The 19,757-nt window shown below is 49.0% G+C and overlaps 2 protein-coding genes and 1 pseudogene across 2 annotated transcripts in view; 2 read left to right on the forward strand and 1 right to left on the reverse strand.

Annotated features, from left to right (window-relative positions):
* The window catches only part of Bhlha9 (basic helix-loop-helix family member a9), a 1,373-nt gene extending 686 nt beyond the window's left edge, over positions 1–687 (forward strand). The window contains exon 2 of the mRNA XM_015500937.2: positions 8–687. Within this exon, the coding sequence (XP_015356423.1) occupies positions 8–247 (240 nt within the window). The 3' untranslated portion in view covers positions 248–687. The remainder of the gene's footprint in view (positions 1–7) is intronic.
* A 2,267-nt stretch (positions 688–2,954) lies between these two features.
* LOC107155174 lies at positions 2,955–3,370 on the reverse strand (annotated as a pseudogene).
* Positions 3,371–7,361: 3,991 nt separating this feature from the next.
* Trarg1 (trafficking regulator of GLUT4 (SLC2A4) 1) overlaps positions 7,362–19,757 on the forward strand; it is a 14,973-nt gene continuing 2,577 nt past the window's right edge. The window contains exon 1 of the mRNA XM_015500962.2: positions 7,362–8,134. Coding sequence (XP_015356448.1) covers positions 7,748–8,134 — 387 coding nt within the window. The 5' untranslated portion in view covers positions 7,362–7,747. The remainder of the gene's footprint in view (positions 8,135–19,757) is intronic.

A 19,757-nucleotide genomic window follows, 5' to 3' on the forward strand; every position in this document is an offset into this window, starting at 1 on the left:
ACCCGCAGGGCCTAACCTCGGGCGCCGGGACGCCACAGGCCCCTTCCTGCAGCCGGCGCCGCGCTGCGCCTCTTGCTCGCCACACACGTATATGGGACGGCCCAGGGCGGTGGCCGACGTCCCAGGCTGGGGCCAAGCCTACGGAGGAAACTGGCGCCGATGTCCCGGGTCTCCCTCTGCTGGGCCCCTTCCCTGGTGCCGAGGCTACCTGCGAACAGGCACCGGGTTGGGCTACCAGCACTCCTGAGCCGGACACCGAGGAAAGCTGGGCTGGCAGGATGACTATAAAAGGGAAGACGGCAAAAAATATTGTCCTGGACGGAGCAAAACGGAATGAGCTGAGACCCGTGGAGGAAAGCAGGCTGCTTGGCAGCAGGAAGGAACTCTGGGGGCTGGGGCGTCACCTCCACATCCCAGCCCCGGGTAGCGGCTCTGCGAAAGAAGCAGGATCCTGCTTGGCTTTTAGGTTTGGACTTGTTGAACTCTTCTTGGAAAGTGGCCTTTGCATTCCTGTGCCTCTGAGCCGTTTTCTCTCGCTGCTTTTGGACAGGGGGACTTGTGTGGGAGTATGGGTGGCCACCTGTTTGGGTCTGATGGCGCAGTGTCAGGACTCTTCCCCCTGTGGCTGTCTCAGGTCTGATCTGAGAGAGGCAGACAGAAGCAGCCAAATAAAAAGGAAAATTGTCATTTCTGTCTGCTGTCACGACTCCACTGGCTCAATGGGCTAGGATGACAGGAAAGCCTGAGGGATTGGGGGTTACTGAGAAATTTTGGGGCCAGGGACTAAGTCCCACAGATAGACCTCAGCAATGGCTGAGCACAGTGAGGAGTCCAAGGGGAAGGGAGCCATCCAGAGAGGACATTCCTCCTGTGCCACTGGAGGGAATTATCTGGAGAAAGTTAATGGGGAGGTTAAAGATATGATCAGTCTCATCTGTGGACCTCCCTGCAGAACTACCATCTGCAGGGAGCCACAACAGGGGCTACCATGACGCGAGAGTCTGGCCATTCACAGGGAAGGAAGCTGAGGGCAGGACCAAGGATTGGGGGCCAGGAAGTCCTGCTTATACTCGGAGTGGCAGGTAGAGCTCTCAGGGAATAGTGGGTCAGCACCTCTGTGATGAGGGGTAGGCTTGGAATCCAGGAAAGATTATGGGGAAAGGGTTAGGGAGCCCTTAGGCCAAGGATGCAGAGAGAGTGGGAGGCACAGGAATGTCCCCTCCTGGAAAATTCTGGAAAACTTTGCTATATCTAAGATAGGCTCAGGCCTAGCCCAATCAGACCGACAGGGATGATTTTGCAGGTGGTACTTGCAGGGCTAAGGGTCCAATGTGCCAGGGGAGGGCTGAGGACTTTCTGGTCCCTTTGGAGAACTGGGCTCTTGCTGTCTGAGGGGAAGGGTTAAATATAGCCATCTCAAAATGGGGAACCCCACAGAAGCTTGGGAGATGCCCATGGGCACAGACCCAAGGGAGCGTGAGGTTCCTCAGAACAGTTAAGGTGAGGCTCGCTGCTATAATTAAAAATGTCTTTGCTTTGTGCAAGCCTCAACACTGCTGGCACACTTGGCATCCTATCCCTAGCCACAGGCTTAGGGCTCCTGATTTCACAGTCAGGGATATGGCACAGACCACAGGAAAGCTTTAACCCTGAGTCTAACCAGGAGCCAAGCGTGGGACCTGGGCCCCAATCCTGACCACTGAGCCTGACAGTGACAGACAGTGGAAAGGAAAGAGCTAGACCTGCCTGGGATCTAGTTCTGCTCTGCCATGTCCTTGGCCTCTAGTTTCTCACCTGTGACATCGATAATGATGCCACCTCAGGGTGGCTGTAAGGTGAACATGCTTCATAATGTACAGTTTGGGGCAATTAGAAGGAGTTCACAAAGTGTTACTGTTTGTTTCCTATTATAATCTTATGATGAATCAGCCTGGACAGTGCTTTAGCCTTCTTTTGGCCTTAGGGATTTATTCTCTGGAAACATGATAAAATCACCAGCAAATCCTGCTTTCCTAAATTCCAGGGTTAAAAGAGGGTTCTTTCCCACACCCAGCAGCCCTCTCTGCCCAGGAATGGTGAGGGTGCCCCCTGCAGGTGAAATAAAAATGTGGCGAGTGAGGGAGTTCATCAGAGGGGCGTGACCACTTGCCTCTCATAGTTTATCAGCTGCATGACCTTGTGTAAATAAATCACCCAACTGATTTCAGTTTGGGGGTTCCCATTTGTATAGTGGACTAAAATAAGTACTTACATCCTAGGCTGTATGGACAAAATGAGACAATGCATTTAAAGCGTGTAGCATAGGGTTCAGCCCACATAATCACTCACTATAATAGTAATTAGAGCATTTTTAGCAGCTTTACAGTTCACTAGGCCTCATATACTCAGTCTCTTTGGCTCTTTTTAGAAGTATGTGCCTTCTTACACCTACACTTTTACACCGGCGGCCTTTGTCACAAGGAACCGGTGCCTGTCATGGTGCTAGCAATGAATGAGACGGAACAGCAAAAACATAGAAATATAAAACCCAGTGTTGTCAGGGACATGGAGAAAGGGGCACATTTTACAGATTTCTCGCTGTACTGTATATTTGTTCCTTTTTTGTAAATATGGAAAGATCATGATAAAAATACATTAAGGAAGCAATCCAAAAGGATTTTTTCCCCTTAATTTGCAAAAAAAAGCCATCACAGCAGTCTGGTTCATTATAGTGCAAGGTTTTAAAAAACACATATGCCCAACCATAAAGGCAAACTCTGCTACTTTAACAGAATGAACATAATAGTGAGTTAAAAGGGCAGATCACAAAATGGTCCATGCCCACTAATTATCATGCAGGCAAACATGTAGGTGCCTGCACAGATGGGGAGAGGATTTGGAGAGATAAACATGGTTTTTAATTTTCACTAGATTCTTCTTAACTTTTTTTATGATTATTAGAAGATTTATTAAGCAAGAATAATATATTAATCATCATTGCCAGACTTAATAGGAGATATTAAATTTTAGGTCCAATTTTCCTACCTGGATAAGTTTTTCCTTCCTATCCCTATCAGTTTTGAAAACATAATACCAGAAGAAGAGGGGTCCAATTACAAACAGAGCTCCTAAGAGTGAGTTCTTGGGAGTGGGTCTGAAATTTGGGTAGATATTTGCTGATCTTGCGTAGGTCCAGCGAATTAAGGCAGGATCTTCGATGAGCCCTTGGCAGTTGGGGTCATTGTACTGAAGCAGATAGTCCCATTTAAGCCGGGCTCTTATGGCCTACCTCTCGGCTTGTGCCTTCCAGGTTTCCGGAGATATGTCTTATCGGGGTCGAGGGTCGGGGTAGAGTGGCCTGACATGAGGGCTTATACTTTGGAAACGACATCTTAGCGCCCTGGCGCAACTGAGCCTGCCCTTCTTAACTATTTTTTGAAAATGAAAGATCTGCTGGGTGCAGTGGCACATGCTTGTAATCCCAGTGGCTCAGAAGGCTCAGGCAGGAGGATCATGAGTTCAAAGCCAGCCTCAGCAAAGTTGAGGTCCTAAGCAACTTGGTGAGACCCTCTCTCTCTAAATAAAATACAAAATAGGGCTGGGATGTGGTTCAGTGGTCAAGTGCCCCTGAGTTCAATTCTCGGTAGCCCCTCCCCAAAGTGAAAGATCTGTCCCCTTAGGATAACCCCAGAAAGAAGTAGGTTCATATTTTGTGCAAGGATGTCAAGAATAATGTATCCCCAGTGGGCTCCTTTGGAAGGACTCACTTCACTAGATGTGAAATTTTGGGGTTCTTACTGATGGAAGCTTCATCAGATTAAGTTTTCCTTGCCTTTCATGAATGTGCACATACATGTGTGACCACAGATGTCAGGAGACTTTTGTTGCCTCTAAAGAAGGGGTGACTGGGCCCCAGAAGGCTTCAGTGAGACAAGATATTGGCTCAATGATGCCTACCCTGTCAGTTCTATAGGGCTTCCAGACACCCAATCAGATGCCCAGAGTAAAAAGGGCTGCAGAACAGATAAGAGGAGGCTTTATTTCCTCTTCACCTTGAATTAGGCTGGACCTAACTTGAAACTTCTGAGGTTTCTTTCCTGTTCACCCCACCACCCAAAGCACCCCTAGTATGCAGGCCCACTTCCCCCTCCTCTGTTTGTATCCCTAACCTCTCTCAGCATCTGTCACACTTAGAGCACACAGGATGGGGGTGGGCAGAGGTGGGATCAGTGTCACTGGGGACACACTCTAGGCGCTTGGTTAACGTTTCCTGCTTCCTCCAATTCATCCGGTTGGCCTTGATTGTGAGCCAGGCCCTGGTTGAGGGAGCTGGGGTCACCACTGCCTCCTTCAGGCGCCTAACACCGAGTTGGGAATGGGGAAAGAGAGAGGAATTCCTTCCTTTTGTTCCCTGTGTCCACCCCAGAGATCAGTGAGGCCAGCCAGCTGTGAAACAGCAAGAGGCTGACCCAAATGTCTAGCTGGCCCAGGGCTCGTCACTCAGATTCCCAGGCAGGCAGGGAACATGGAGTTGACCAAGGAGTTCAAAGCCCTTCTAAAGGCTGCAGCTGGCCCGGTTTCTGTAGGAAATTTTCCCAGAGTTCCAAGATTTTATGTTAAAAGTCTGAAACTCTAGCCAGGTGTGGTGGTGCACACCTGTAATCCTGGTGGTTTGGGAGACTGAGGCAGGAGTATCACAAAGTTCCAGGCCGGCTTTGGCAACTTAGACCCTGTCTCAAAATGATAAAAAGTAAAGTAAAAATAAATAAATATGGCTTAGTGGTAGAACCCCCTGGGTTTAATCTCTAGTACCATAAATAAATAAATTAATTTATTTTTTTGAAAGTCTGAAACCCCAATTTTTATGTGGAATGAAGTTTTTAAAAACACTGGTTAAGTCAAAACTTGTGCAGATCAAACCTACTTTGTAGGATTAATATAGTCCATGGGTTTCCATGAACCATTTAGATGGGAACCTACCTGGTTTAACTGCTGGCAGGGTTGGGCTCCAACTCCAGTTATTCCCCTCATCACACAGCCCACTAGGTGGCGCTGCAAGCCAGCATCTTGCACGGGCAGAGCAAGCCTGGTCTTCTAGTGCCCTGACTAAGAAGGAAACGGTAACCAACTCATTCAGGCAACCTTGCTGCCACCAACTGATCTGGATTTGTTTTTTTTTTTTTCCTTTGCTTACAGAATTTAAAAGGTTTATTTATGTCTGTTTTTTCTGTCTTCTAGGCTAGACATTGCGTAATAAAAATATATAATGTAAGACACATTTTAATTTTAAATTTTCTACAAGGCACAGTAAATTTTTTTAAAAAGGTAAGAAGACATAGGTGACATTAATTTTAGTAACATTTTACTTAGCCTAATATATCCAGATATTATTATTTCCACATGCAATCAATAAAAAAATATGAATGAAATAATTTACATTCTTTTTTCTCTGTTGTCTTCAAAATCACATCTCAATTTGTCTAGTCATATTTCAAGTGCTCAGTAGCCTCATGTAGCCAGAGGCTACTGAATTGAGTTGGGCAGATGGAGGTCCTGCAGAGGACCTGAGTCCCTCTACCCAACAGCCAGCTCCTGGATTGTAACATGAAATTCTGTGTACCTGGATACTGATGGGGACCAGCAATCTCATGGGCCCAACTTGCTACACTTGGAAGGAGATTTCACAACTGAAAGGCATTGACATATCTGTGGAAACCCTTGGGCAGAGGAACCCAGTTCACTCCTCTGGCTGGGCTACTGGCCTGGGGGTTAAGGGGCTTCCTGAGGTCTGTGATGTAGACACTCCTCCCCTGAGGGGGGCATTTTGCAAATAACAATGCATTTACCTTATTGTGCAAAAATTCTTAATTTAATACAGTTGGATTTATTAAACCTAAAAATTTTACCCTATAACCACAAATATTTTTTCCAAATTTATTATTTTCTAGGGGTCCTTTCAGTTCCCTAGAGCTCGTCTTAGGTCAGCCCTGCATATGGCTCTTCTCCAGGGCTCTCCTTTCTTCCCTCTGGCCGGTTCTCTGTGTGTACATACTTCCCTCCACCTGTCTGACCCAGCCTTTACTGGAAGCAACATTTTTTGTTTTTTGTTTTTTGTTTTTGTACTGGAATTGAATCTAGGGCCTCTTAACCTCCACATCACATCCCCAGCCCCTTTTCATATTTTATTTAGAGACAATGTCTCCCTGAGTTCTTAGGGCCTTGCTAAGTTGCTGAGGCTGCCTTTGAACTAGCCATCCTCCTGCCTCAGTCTCCAGATCCACTGGGATTACAGATGTGCACCACCACACCTGGCTGGAAGCAGCATTTCTGAAACCAGCTTGATATGCAACCCAAAGCCATTTTTTTCCCACTAACATAGTTGGTTTTGTTCCTAGTTTGCCTCATGAACTAGACCAAGGATTGATATCTAACTGAGATACAGTTTGAGATGAGCATCTCTTCCCATGTCTGGGCCTCAGTTTCCAAACTGCAGTACCAACAGATTTGAACTCCACAGTTTCTGAGGCCCTTCCAGCATCATTTCCCATATCATGCATAACCCTAGGATTTTAGATGATTTCATCACCCCCTCCAAACTCTACCCCTGACACACCTCTACCTCTAGTGGCTCCAGATCATCAAAGTAAGGAGAGAGGTCAGGGATTTAGAAAGGAAAAGATACAGAGAATAAAGGAGGCAGAAACAGAGGGAGGGAACATAAAAGGGAACAAAGATGAGAGAGAATCTGGAAAGGCAGCCACAACCAGAGCTGGCATCCGCCTGAGCAGCTGCTGAGCAGCAGGGTCTCTGCCTGCTGCTCTTCACCACCATGGAAAAGTCCTGATGGGCATGAGATGAAGCTACTGTCCCCCCCCCACCCCCGCCCCGCCCAACCTCTGCTCCAAGCCTTGGTGAGCTGCTTAAAAACCCAGTTAGTGGGTCCTCCGGGGACCACCCTGCTGCTCACATCTCCTTTTCCCTCTTGGAGCGAGGAAGAAGACTTTGGCCTAGAGGTCTCTAAGGGCTGAGGGTCAAGGTCTGAGTGGGATGTGGTAGACCCAGGGCCCAGCATTTCCTACCAGATAGGAGGAAGCACGAGCCTGCTGGGTAGAGAGGCAGGAGGCTCAGTGCCCAGGACGGCTGAAGACATGTCTTTGTGACCCACCTTTGTTTTCCCCATCCAGAGCCCCTGGCCCAGAGGAGCAGGTCCTGGGGTTGCAATGGAAACCAGAAGCCAGCCCAAGTCCCTCCGGGCTGGGCTGGGCTGGGCTGGGCTGAGGCAGAGGCGGGATGCTGCCGGGTAGCTCTCTGGGGAGAGGGGAATTGAAAAGGAAAGGCATCTCCAAGGAGGGTGGAGAGGGAGGGAGGCTGAATGGGCGCACACACGCGCACGCACACACACACACACCACACACACACACAGCCTCCCTGCCTCAGCCTAAGCCTCACTTCAGAGAGGAAGGAGCATTCTTCTCTTTCTTCTGCTTCCCCGCCCATCTGTGCTGTCAGCAAAGTTGGCCTCAAACTTGAGCAGAGCCGAAGGCTGCAGCTCCCTGGGAGCTCTGCAGGGGTGGCGCAGGCCCTGGCCTCTGAACCCAGCTGGCTCCTTCTCACCCTCCCAGCACCCAGTTGGCCCTTGGGTCCCTGGGCCACCCTTCTATCCCTGCGCTGGAGGCTCCCACTCCGGGCTGGGGAATGGTGCGCTGAGGTTCCTCTGAAGCCCCTTGTCCAGGCCCTGGAGCTGAAGCAGCCCAAAGCCCAGGCCAACATGGCTAACCCAGGGCAACCTCAGTTTCCCCGGGTGCAGGAGACGGGTTCCACCTCACCTTTGGAACTGCCCGAGATGGAGAAGCTCCTCACCAAGGTAGAGGGCAAGGATGACAAAGCCCTGAATCTGTCCAAGTCCTTCTCGGAGGCTCTGGACTTGGAGAAGAACGGCCACAGCCTGCCCTTCAAGGTGATCTCCGAGGGGCACCGGGAGGCCTCCCTCCCTGGCTCCCTTTCCCGGGCCAGCTCAAGGCGGGCATCCTCTGTCGCCACCACCTCCTTCGCCCAGGACCAAGAAGCCCCCAAAGATTACCTCATCCTTGCCATCGCCTCTTGCTTCTGCCCTGTCTGGCCCCTCAACCTCATTCCCCTCATCTTTTCTATTATGGTAAGTGCTGCTGTTTGTTCAGGGGCAGGGGCTGGACCTTGGGGTTAGCAGGCATGTCCCCAGGCAGGCACCAGACATGCCTGGTGGGATGCTGAGGAAAGAGCCCCAGGGGCTGGGGTCTTGTGGGAAGACGTCTGCTGGCTCAGCTTCCTACTTCCAGAGAGGCCAGGGGCTGAGAGCTCTTCTTCCATCCTTGCTCCTGGCATTACGGCTTGATTTTGCCCCATTCCTGCCAGGGAAGGGGACTCAGGGAGCTGCCTAGAGCTGAATTCTGTAGGGCAGAGAGTCAGCCAAGTCAGGGGTCTTGCTTATATGGAGGGGGTGGTTGCCCCAAGGAGCCACTCCTGAGCAGCCAGAAGGGGGTCTCAGCCCACCCCCCATCCATGTCCAGGAGAGGAGCCAGGCATCCGGGCCACCTGGGCATTCTACCAGCCTCTGCCAACTCTGGTTTCTAAGAGCTGGTAGTGACTTACGTGCCTGCACTGAGGGCCCCAGGGATTCCCCCAACCCCACCCCAGGGGCACACAAGGAGGGACGAGATGGCTGCCTGCCCTTGGAGCCTTGTGGGCCTCAATGGTTACACAGACTCCAGCATCTGTCTTTAAGGTAGGGGAGGTTGGCCTGGCACAAGAGAAGAATTTGAGAGTCAGAGGGCAAGGGCCTGCCTCACCAAGAAGGGGCAAGTGAGCTAGGTCTTTACTTCTGTGGGGTTTAAATTGGCTTAGATTGTTCCCCAGCCAAGTCATTTTGGGGAGAGCTATTTAGGGAGGATCCCACAGAAAATGTCAATAGATGTTGGCAGGTGACCCTGGAGGTTCAGGAAAGAAGGAGGGAGAGTGAGACGCATGGCAATAATGTTTAGAACGAGGTTAGGGGCAAATGGGAGCAAACTCCGGCTCCCAAGGCCGGTCAGGGCCAAAGGACCAGGTGGGGTGACACTGTTTCCCCTGGAGTGACATGCTGCTGCCACATCTATCACCAAGTTCCTAGGAGTTATGGTTACTCTGGATGTCCTCTGAAAAAGACCACATTTCTTCACTAAGGCTCAGTCTCCATCTAGAGGAGGACTTCCCCACCCCCATCAAAAAACAGTAGCACCCCCAGGACATCAGGGGACACTGACAGCATTCTTTTTTTTTTTTTTTTTTTTTTGTACCGGGAAGTAACATCCCCAATCCTTAAAAAAAAAAAAAAAAAAACTTCCTAAGGTGAACTCACTCTCCTCCTGCCTCAGCCTCCCAAGTTGGTGAAGCACCAGCGCTCCTGGTGGCATTCTTGAGTATGAGGGATTTGGCATGGGCTCAAGAGACAGGGCTGGGCAGGGCTCCCTGGTACATCCCCAAGAACTTCCTGTGCTGCCTGCTGCACTTGGGGACTGCTAGGGGACAGAGCCAGGCTCCAGGTGTGCAGCCGGTGGCTCTGGGCAGGGCCAACCTCTTGGTTACAGAGAAAGGTCCCAGTAGGGGAGAGAGACTTTGGAGGGGGAATTCACACAAGGGCTCAGGAGAAAACAGACTCTAGAATCTGTCTCCTGGCATGGGGGCGGGGGTGCAGTGTCCAGGAGCTGCACAGGAGCTGCCCTCCTTAAAGGGAACTGGACCTGAGATGGTAAGAACACTGAACCCACCTCCAGCATTTCTACGTCCTTGTAAGGTTCTTGAGTCAGGTCAGATGGTTGCAGGGCCCAGTGCAAGAAGTCTAGCACTAAACCAGACACCATTTGCCAAGTTGCGGTGACCTGTCATCCAGTGGGAAGAAACATGTAAACAAGTCCTTACAAAATACTGCACGAAGTTTCCCTGCTAGCCATAACCACAAGGGAATTATAGAGTTCTGGACAAGTCTCTCAAGCCTCTTATCCTCAGTTACCTCTCTGAAAAGGGGGTATAACCATAATGCCTGCATTAGGGAGCTACTGGAGGGTAAAGTGGGATGGGCCATTCAAAGTGCATAAGAGCAACACTCAATGCATCCTAAGTGCTATTCCATGATAATAGTAACTAAGTGGCAGCTGGGAGTCTCCCTGGTGGGGAATGGGAAGCCATTGTAGGTTTTGTTGTTGATGCAGTGCTGGGATCAAACCCAGGGCCTTGTGCATGCTGGGCAAGTGCTCTGCCACTGAGCTACATGCCCTGCCCTTTTATTTAAAAAAATAAAAAAAAAAATAGTTTCATTGAGATATGTCACATAACATACAATTCACCCATGTAAAGAGTGCAACTCAATGGTGTTTTTAAAAATATTTGTAACTGATACATAAAAACACAAAATTTGATATATTGGGGGGTTCCATATACTATTTCAATACATGTATACTTTGTACAAACATGTATCATTTCTTTTTTTTTTTTTGGTGGAGGGTACTGGGGATTGAACTCAGGGGCACTCCACCACTGAGCCACAGCCCTAGCCCTTTTTTGTATTTGGTTTAGAGACAGGGTCTCACTGAGTTGCTTAGAGCTTTGCTTTTACTAAGGCTGGCTTTGCACTCACAATCCTGCCTCAGCCTCCCAAGCCACTGGGATTACAGGAATGCATTTATTTATGGTGGTAACTTTCAAAATCCTTTCTTCTAGCGTTTTGGAACATGCTGTGTTATGTTATCGAGAGTCACCCCACTGTACAGTAGCATCCCAGAGCATCTTGCTCTGAACTCTAACTTAGTACCCAGTGATCAGCCTTTTCCCATCCCTACCCACTGCTGTCCCCAGGCTCTTGTAATCACCATTCTACTCTCAGCTTCCGTGAGAGTGACATTTCTAGATTCTGCTCCTTGTCTCTCTGTGCCTGGCTATTTCACTTAACACAATGGCCTCCAATTCAAATGATGCAAATGACAGAATTTCATTGTTTTTCTTAGCTGAATAGTAATCGAGTGGTTTTTAATGTCCTCGAAGATCGTTACAACTTAGCCACAGTCAACTTTAGGATATCATCTCCTAAAGAAGCCCTTTCCGCTCCAGCTGTCTTCCTCTATCCTTCGAACCGCCCAGCCCTAAGCCAACACTGATCTTGCTCTCTATAGATTAGCCGATTCCAGGTGCTTTGGGTCAATTGAATCCAAGAATATATGGCCTTTGTGACTGGCATTTTCCACTTAGCACCATTGGGTCCTTGGGTGGACCCAATGTCCATTCTACAAACCTACACCAACACCGTCCCCTTTGAGCTTCCTCTCTGAGGTAGCATGCTCCATGGCAGGGTCTGGAGCTGAGGTATTGTGGCCAGATTTCCATTTTGCTGGATCTGCCTGGCATAGGGTGAGAGGAGGGGCTGAAGGAGATGAGCCTGACACAGAGACGAAGAGGCCTGAACCAGGGTCAGGTGCAAGGGCAAAGGGAGCTTCTAGAAACTTTAAGAGTTGGTTACATTACCATTCATTAATTCATTCATTCATTCAACTTGACTTGGAGGGCAGGTTGCTTGTTTCGAGGATACCTCGCCCCTGTCTTTATGAACCAGGCACTGTGCTAGGCATTTTGGGAGTAGAAGGCAGATGTAAGTGGATGGCATTTGGGGGTATGGCAGAAGGGTACAAGAGTGTGACAGGGATTGGAGGCAGGCAGGGACTTGTTCCAGGAATTTAAATTTTGTTCCCGTGGCTCCAAAGAATGGGTTTTAAGCCGAGGCAAGATGTGGTCAGTTCACATTTTAAAACCAACCCTCAACTGCATTGTGGAAATGGACTATCCGCAGGGAGACCCCATGTCCTAGCAGAGATGATGAAGGTCTGATTTCAGCCATGGGGTCAGAAGGAAGGGCAGTGAGAGGAAAATGTTAGGAGGGAGGAGCCCTGTTTACCTCAGGCTGCTGACCATCCAATTCAAAACTTTCTGCGCCATCTTAGAGAGAGCTCTGAGGCCCACAGCACTTAAGGCAGAGGGAATTGGCCAGAAAGGGGTTAATAAAAGATTCCAGGAGGCAGGAGGAAAGCTAGAAAAGAGGGAGAGAGACCTAGAGCACAGTGAATCTGAAGGAGGAGGTGGACAAAGGCTGTGGAGAGGCCAGGTTCAAAGAGGACAGGAATGTCTTCTGAGCTGGCCATTCATAGACCTCTGGAGAAACTCAGGGGTGCCCCTGGTGATGGAGAGGCCTGGACTAAAGGAGGGGTGGTGATTGATGGGGTGGGGTTCCTGAAGAGGAGAGGCCATGAGTGCCAAGACAGGCAGATATATCAAGAAAGGGAGGTGCTCATGCTCTGCAATCTCCATGTTACCAGGGACATGGAAGGCCAGGGGATTTGCTGAGAAATAGGGGTATGGTGGCAGAGGGAAGGTGACAGACAGGTCAGTGGCTAGAAAGCTTTGCTGAGGTTAGAGACGATGGATGGGGGTTGTCGTCAGCCTACAGGGTGATGTGAGTTTCTCCAGATGTTGGTGTAGGTTTGTAGACATGGACATTAGGTCCACCCAAGGATAGAGATAGCAGAGTGGCCATGAAAGCAGGACCAAGTGGCACAGGTGAAGGAGGTAAGAGTAACTGAGATGACATGGCAGAAACAGGGCTGAACAGGGAGCCAGTGAGGCCAGGAAGGTGGTGATAGCTGGACACCAACCTCATGAGACAGCACGCTCTGCAGATGTTAACAAGCTCAAGAGAGGCTATGGGGGTGTGGGTCTCCTTCCATCCCTGGGGTCAAGGACTTGATCCTGCATTTGGGTAACCAGTGGAGGAACTTCATCTGAGGTTGATGGTCTGGTTAATTGTGCACATTTAACAGATGAGGCAGCTGAGCTGTGCAGAGCTGGGCTCATGGTCACACAGCTGGGACAAGGCTCATCAGATGTATGCTGAATTTATTATTCTCTTAAGGCCTCACCTTGCATCTGACTCTGGCGACAGGAATGGTGTGAAACCCTTCGGAAAGCCAAACCTCTCAGCCATTTGTTCAGGGAAAGGAAAATCCCACTTCTTTCTTTCTTCATGCCCCCTTCCAACTCTCCCTCCATCCTCACTAAATCCAGCAGCATCCTGTGGCTTTGACAGGGGGTCAGTGTGACCCACGGCTGCTCAGTCAGTCTCTAGGGCTCTGTCTGAAGAATAATGGTCACAGGTGTCCAGATCCAGCTCTGTTCTGGCCTCCTACGAGCCTCCTAAGGTGGTCAGATTTTTCTTCTGGGTCAGGGTGAGAAGTAGCCATGTTCTTGCATGCCATAGTTCTCCACCTATGAGGGGAGCTAGACCCTGGGCAGTGGGCCTTCAGCCAGCAATAGTGATAGAACCAGCATCCATATCATTCATCCTTCTTTCTTAGCCTGCTTCTTCATTTATAAAATGGACACAATAGGCTGGGTACAGTGCAGCATGCCTGTAACACCAGCAGCTCAGGAGGCCAAGGCCAAGGCAGATCACGAGTTCAAAGCCGGCCTCAGCAAAAGCAAGGCACTAAGCAACTCAGTGAGACTCACTGAGAATCAGAGCTGGGGATGTGGCTCAGTGGTTGAGTGCCCCTGAGTTCAATCCCTTGTACCCACCTTTCCCCACTAAAATGGACACTATAATACCATCTACCTCGGGGGGCTTCCTGGAAGATCAAGCAAGCTAATGTATGTGAGGCACTTAGCACAGAGCCTGGCACATAGCAAGTGCTTAATAAGTGCAAGTGGTTGCTGTTGTCATTATTTATTCATTTTTTGATACAGGGGATTAAACCCAAGGGTGCTCTACCACTGAGCTATGTCCCCAGCCCCCTCCATCACATTTTTTAAAAATTTGAGATGGGGTCTGGCTAAGATGTCCAGGCTGGCCTTGAACTTGTGATCTTTCAGCTTCAGCCACTGGAATAACTGGGATTATAAGCATGAACTACCATACCTGGCACTTGCTGTTCATATTAATATTAAATAAAACTTTGTAATGTCAGAGGAAAGGGCAAATCCCTCATGGATGGGCAATTCTGACTTTAACCAATTTTGGGAGAAGTGTCTCACCCTTCCTCACATCATCTGGGGGAGGCACTGAGGCCTGTCTGTGGTTTTGGTGGAAGTCACCAATGAACCCTTCCTCTGTGGGTTGTTCCTACAACATGTGGGAGCAAGGCAGAGATCCAGAGTGGCTTTGATGCTTCCTTTCTTGGGCATTGTTGGTAATCTAATGATTCTTCCTGGTGTATTGTAGGCAGAGCCCATTCTTTCACCCCTGTGTTCGTTTATGCATTTATCCATCCACAGTGTAAGTGCGCTGAGCTCAACCAGGGGTATCTGCTGCAAACTCGAGGGGGTCTTAGGCCCAAAGGCACACGCCTGACTGAGATGTGTGGGCTCATGGCTCTGTGGACAAAGGAGAGACTGGGCTTAACATTGCTGAAAAAAAGAAAAGAGATATCTTTCTCTTTAAGACCTTTTCCCCACACCCAAGCAAATGCTCACGTGTCTCTCTCCATGGTCCTGAATCATTACTAAAAGCACAGCTAGTTCTCTGGAAATTCAGGACAGTTCTCATCTCAAATCCTGCTCCTGTCCCCCTTCCTGTCATGCTTACAGATGAGGAGTCCCTGGTAATCATCCAAGGTAGCCCCAGAATCTCTAACGCTGAACTTCTTAAAAATCTCTGAGTCCTTTCTGCATGCTGCCTTCTCTTCCTCCTAATGCTGCCAAGTCATTGAAGTCTTGAGTTCAGTGACCTGAGCTGACCATCGGGGGAGCTGTAGGTGACATGGGTTAGTGGGTGGGGCCCAAACCCAGATGCCAGGTGTCTTCCCAGGGGGACCCACTGTCCTTATCTCTCTCATGAATCCTTCATTGACTTTGAACTTTCCACTGGTGAAGTTCAGCGGTTAGAAAACAGATTCTCCTCTCATTCTTTGTCTTGGTCCTTTTATTCTTTTCTTTTTTTCCTCAAACATTTACTGAGGACCTACTGGGTCCTGGCCTTAGGTTAGATGTAAGGGATACCAAGATGGAGGCTGCATGGTCCCTGCAGGTGACATGGCCCCAAGAAATAATGACACAGAGTGATAAGAGAAAGAGAGAGTGGTACACGATGCCATGCCATGGGACACCCAAGGAGGGGCCCACTAACTGCGTACCCATGACCACCCAGTAAAGTAGGTACTTCTTCTTTTCTTCATTTCTTCTTCACAATACTAGGTGCTGGGGATTGAATCCAGGGCCTCACACGTGCTAGACACGTGCTCTACCATTGAGCCACATACCCAGACAGTATCTATTTTTTACCCCAAATTTAAAGATAAACATAGAAAAGGAAAGCCATTTGTCCAGGGTTTCATAGTTAATGGTGGAGCTGGGGCAGGTATCCAGGTGGTCAGGATGAGAACCTGGGTTCTTATCCAGTCTACTCAGCTAGGGAGCTGGAGTATATACCTGCTCCTGGTTGGGTCCCTTCCGTGAGTCTTAGGATGAGTTGTAGTTCTGCTCATGCCCCCTTCTCAAGCCAGATCCACCTTTTCTGTCCCCTTACTGGCTGACACTAGTCCATGGTCACTAAGAACCCCAAGGCCCAGAGGCATGGTCACTTCCAGCTTCCTGCCCAGGCCCACCTACACACCTGTGGAGGTGAGAGCTCACCTACCCCTTACATTTGCTCAGTCTCCAGGGACAGGTGCGCTCACTGCTCTGTCCACAGTTCATACCTGGGTGCAAGTCCAGACCTCAGCCTTTCTGCTGCCCTGGACATCATGGTGTGGCACCAGTCACACTCCTCGACCTCATTGCCCTCTCCCTCTTTGCCAGGTCTTTTCCTCTCACATCTTGAAGACTCCCCCTCCCTGGGTCTCATCCTGTTGTAGCTCCTCTGCTATCTCCCTGCTCACCCAAAGCTAAACTTTCAAGACTGTCTCTTCTTGCTGTTGACCTTGCTCATTCCTGCTTGTTTTTTACACGGCTCCATTTGGTTTCCTTCCCACAACTGCTCTGAACCTCTCCCATCAAAGACACCCAAGTCCTCTCATGGTCACTAGCTTCCTCTTCATGTGACTTGACCTCCATGCATGAGAAGCTACCATGGGCCTTTTGAACTTCCATCTCAAACTGCCTGGATGCCACCCTCTCCTCCCCTCTGGTCACTCCTCAGTCCCTGTGACAGGCTTCTTTTCCCCAACACCCTCCTTTACCAGTCAGTGCTCCTCACACAGGACAATAGGCCTGTGGACTTGTCCTCCTCTCCCTGTGTGCTCCCTGGAGCTCATCACACTCCATCCCTGTGCTGATGCTCCCTGAGCTCTGGGCCTCTGGATCCTACTGGATAGATACATTCACAACGTCCAGGCACTCTCACCTGAACAGGGCCCTCCCTGAACGTGTACTCTTCGTCCATCTCAGGAAGAGCATCTCTGTTCACCCATCCCCCAAGCCAGAAGCCTGGGAATGGTTCCAGTGAGCCCCTCTCCACATTTCATCTGACCTTCTCTTTTCACAATATCTCTAATCAGAACTCTTCCCCAGTCCCCTACTTACAATAAATCTGAATTTGTCTTCTTCCCACCTCCACTGTAGCTGGGCAGAACATTCCCGAAACGCAAGTTTGCATCGACATGTTCAAGTCCCCACTTAAAACCCTCCATTAGTTCCCAGTGTCCAGACTCCACTATGTACCAGTCAGGGTCCTTATTGATGGGGCCTTTCTCCATCCGTTGCTTTTCTTACCCTGCGTGCATGGCTCTCTATGCTCTGGCTCCATCCCTGCCTTATAGGAGTATTTGGAGGATGAAATTCCCTGAGCATTTAGCATACGCTCAGATGAGGTGAGTATTATTCCAGCAGAGGTGGGAAAATCTTGGTGGGCTTCACATGGCAGGTAGCATTGAAACAGAGCTGGCCCTTGAGGGGTGAGGAGGGTCTAGACCTGGTGCTGTGGGAAAGCAGAAACTCAGGCAGGAGCAGAGGAGGTCAATGATCTCACCTCGTACAGCTCAGAGCAGCTGGGCCCACAGGTTGCAGAAGAGAAGAGTAGATGATTTCAAACAGGAAATGAAGCTAAGCTTAGTTGGATTTTGTTCTGTGGACAATGGGGAGCTATAGAGGATGCTGAGCAGGAGAGATGCCTCTCAGCCTCCATCATCTCGCTGAACTTACATAACAGCTCCTGACTTGCCTCCCTGACCCCCCTCTTATCCCCACAAGATAAAAGGGATCTTTTAGAAAAACTGGTACCCGGTCATCTCATTCCCTGCCCCTGGTCAGATACCCTTCACTGGCTCCCACTGCTTCTGGGACAAACACCCACCTCCTTTGGGTGCTGGCAGAGCCCTACCTGGCCTGGCCCTGCCTCCCTCTATAGCCTCCTTGTCTTACCTCTTTTAGCTCCAGCCAACAGCTGTTTATTAGCATCTACATAGTTGACACCCACATGATTTGCATATGATTTTTTTTTCCTGCTGGAACACTTTTCTTCCTTTTGAAAAATAATCTGCTTAATTTTGACTCATCCTTCACAACAGCTCCAGGCTCCTTCCTCCAGAGAGGCTTCCCTGACTCCCCCTTTATAAGTTCTCATAGTACCACGGAGCTCTCCTTTGGAACTCTACCCACAATTATAATTTTGCCTTTCTTTGTGTGACTGTAAAGGAGGCCAGCAGGATGTAAGTCCCATGAGCCTAGGAGCTGGGACGGGGAACTCACACTCTTCTGTGTGTCCTGGCAGTCTGGTAAGTGTCTGTGATGTAAAATGGCAGTGGGGAGAGGAGAATGAGGGACAGAGCTTGGGTCCAGGGGATCTTCAGAAGGCTGTTGCTATAGCTCCAGTGAAAGGGGTGCTTAGAACAAGGACAGGTAAAAGGAAGTTAGAGAGGAGAGTGGTGATGGGATTGACTTAGAGGGGGTGACAAATGAGCAAGGTGGATAGGCTCAGTGGTAGAGCACTTCTCTAGCATGCACCTCGCCCTGGGCTCCATCCTGGACACTAGAAAAATAAATAAGGATACAAATTAGCAAGCTGGAATGGCAGAGGAGTTGTGACCCACAGGGTGGACTTGAGGCTGCTGCCAATAACTGGGACTTGGGTGAGTGAGAGAAGTCCTACAGGTAAGGAGCAGATGGAGGTAGTTGTCAGACTGTCCTAAAAGTAACTTGGAAGTGCAGAGTTGGGGTTGGGGGAGTTGGTTAGAATTCTGAGAGGTGAAAGGACCTTGGTCTTAAATCAAGGGCACAGAGAGAGGAAAGGTCACATCTCTGAACCTCCGATTTTCCTTTAGGGAAGTGGAGCAGCACGGCTAATCTCTTAGCATGATTTTGAGGCTAAATGAGCTCATTAGCTGCCTGGCACAAAGTAAGAGCTTAATAAGTCACCATTATCATTCCCCTCCCCCTCCTCCTCCTCTTCAAGGTACTTAACCACACTTCCATGCTAAACTCAGGGGCCTCTAAGAGTCAAAAAATAAAATAACCAAGTGATTGGCCTGAAGCCCCCAAAGTAGTCACAGTTTGGTGGACTGCTTCCTATGCCTGTTGCCAGAGGGGGCTGGGGCAAGTCCACCAAGTCCAGGAAGAATAGAGGGAATCTAGTAAAGAATCTGAGGTCATCCAGTTATCCCATTCCTCAGTCTATACCCAAAGATTTAAAATCAGCATGTTAGAGTGACTCGGCCACATGGATGCTTATAGTGGCTCAATTCAGAATAGCTAAGCTATGGAACTAACCTAGGTGCCCATCAACAGAAGAATGGATAAAGAAAATGTGGTGTATATACATAATGAAACATTAGCCCTAAAGAAGAATGAAATTGTGGCGTTTGTTGGTGAATGTATGGCACTGGAGACTATCATGCTAAGTGAAATAAGCCAATAAAAACCAAAGGTCGAATGAATGTTCTCTTTGATGCATGAATGCTAACACACAACAAGGAGCAGGGGAAAAGAATAGAAGTTCATGGGATTAGACCAAGGGGAATGAAGGGAAGGGAGGGGAGATGGGAATAGGAAAGACAGAAGAATGAATCGGACATAACTTTCCTATGTTCATATATGAATACACAACCAGTGAAACTCCACATCGTATATAACTGCAAGAATGAGATCCTAATTAGAATAAGTTATATATACTCCAAGTATATGTAATATGTGAAAATACACTCTACTGTCATGTATATCTAAAAAGAACAAACACGTTTAATTAAATCTAGTGATTAGAAAAAGAACCTGAGGTTATGGGGCTAGTCTTGGCCAGCAGAGACCCCTGACTATTCTAGGCAGGAGCACAGGGCCACCCTTGCAGATTCCTGGACATACCTCCTATTGAGGCACCTAGGTCCCCACCTGCATCCACCTGATTTCACCAGATTAACTAGGTTCAAGAAAAACAGCTCACCAAGGAGGAGCAAGTCATAGAAAAGGGCCCTGGTACCCCAATCCTAGCTTTCCAGGACAACCCTGAGACACCTCCCCTTTCTTGCATGGTCTGAAATGTGGGCTTGAAGAAAGATGTGGTCTTTGCTAGGCACAGTGGCTCATGCCTGTAATCCGAGAACCTTAGGAGGCTGAGGCAGGAGGATCAAGAGTTCAAACCCAGGCTCAGCAACTTAGTGAGGCCCTAGGCAACACATTGAGACCCTGTCTCTAAAAAAATACAAAAAAGAGCTGGTGATGTGGCTCAGTAGGTAAGTGCCCCCTGGGTTCAATCTCTGGTATCAAAAAAAAAAAAAAAAAAAAAGGAAAAAAAAAAAAAAAAA

The sequence above is a fragment of the Marmota marmota genome, unplaced genomic scaffold, assembly GCF_001458135.2.
Source record: "Marmota marmota marmota unplaced genomic scaffold, marMar, whole genome shotgun sequence".
In the NCBI taxonomy this organism is placed as follows: domain Eukaryota; kingdom Metazoa; phylum Chordata; class Mammalia; order Rodentia; family Sciuridae; genus Marmota; species Marmota marmota.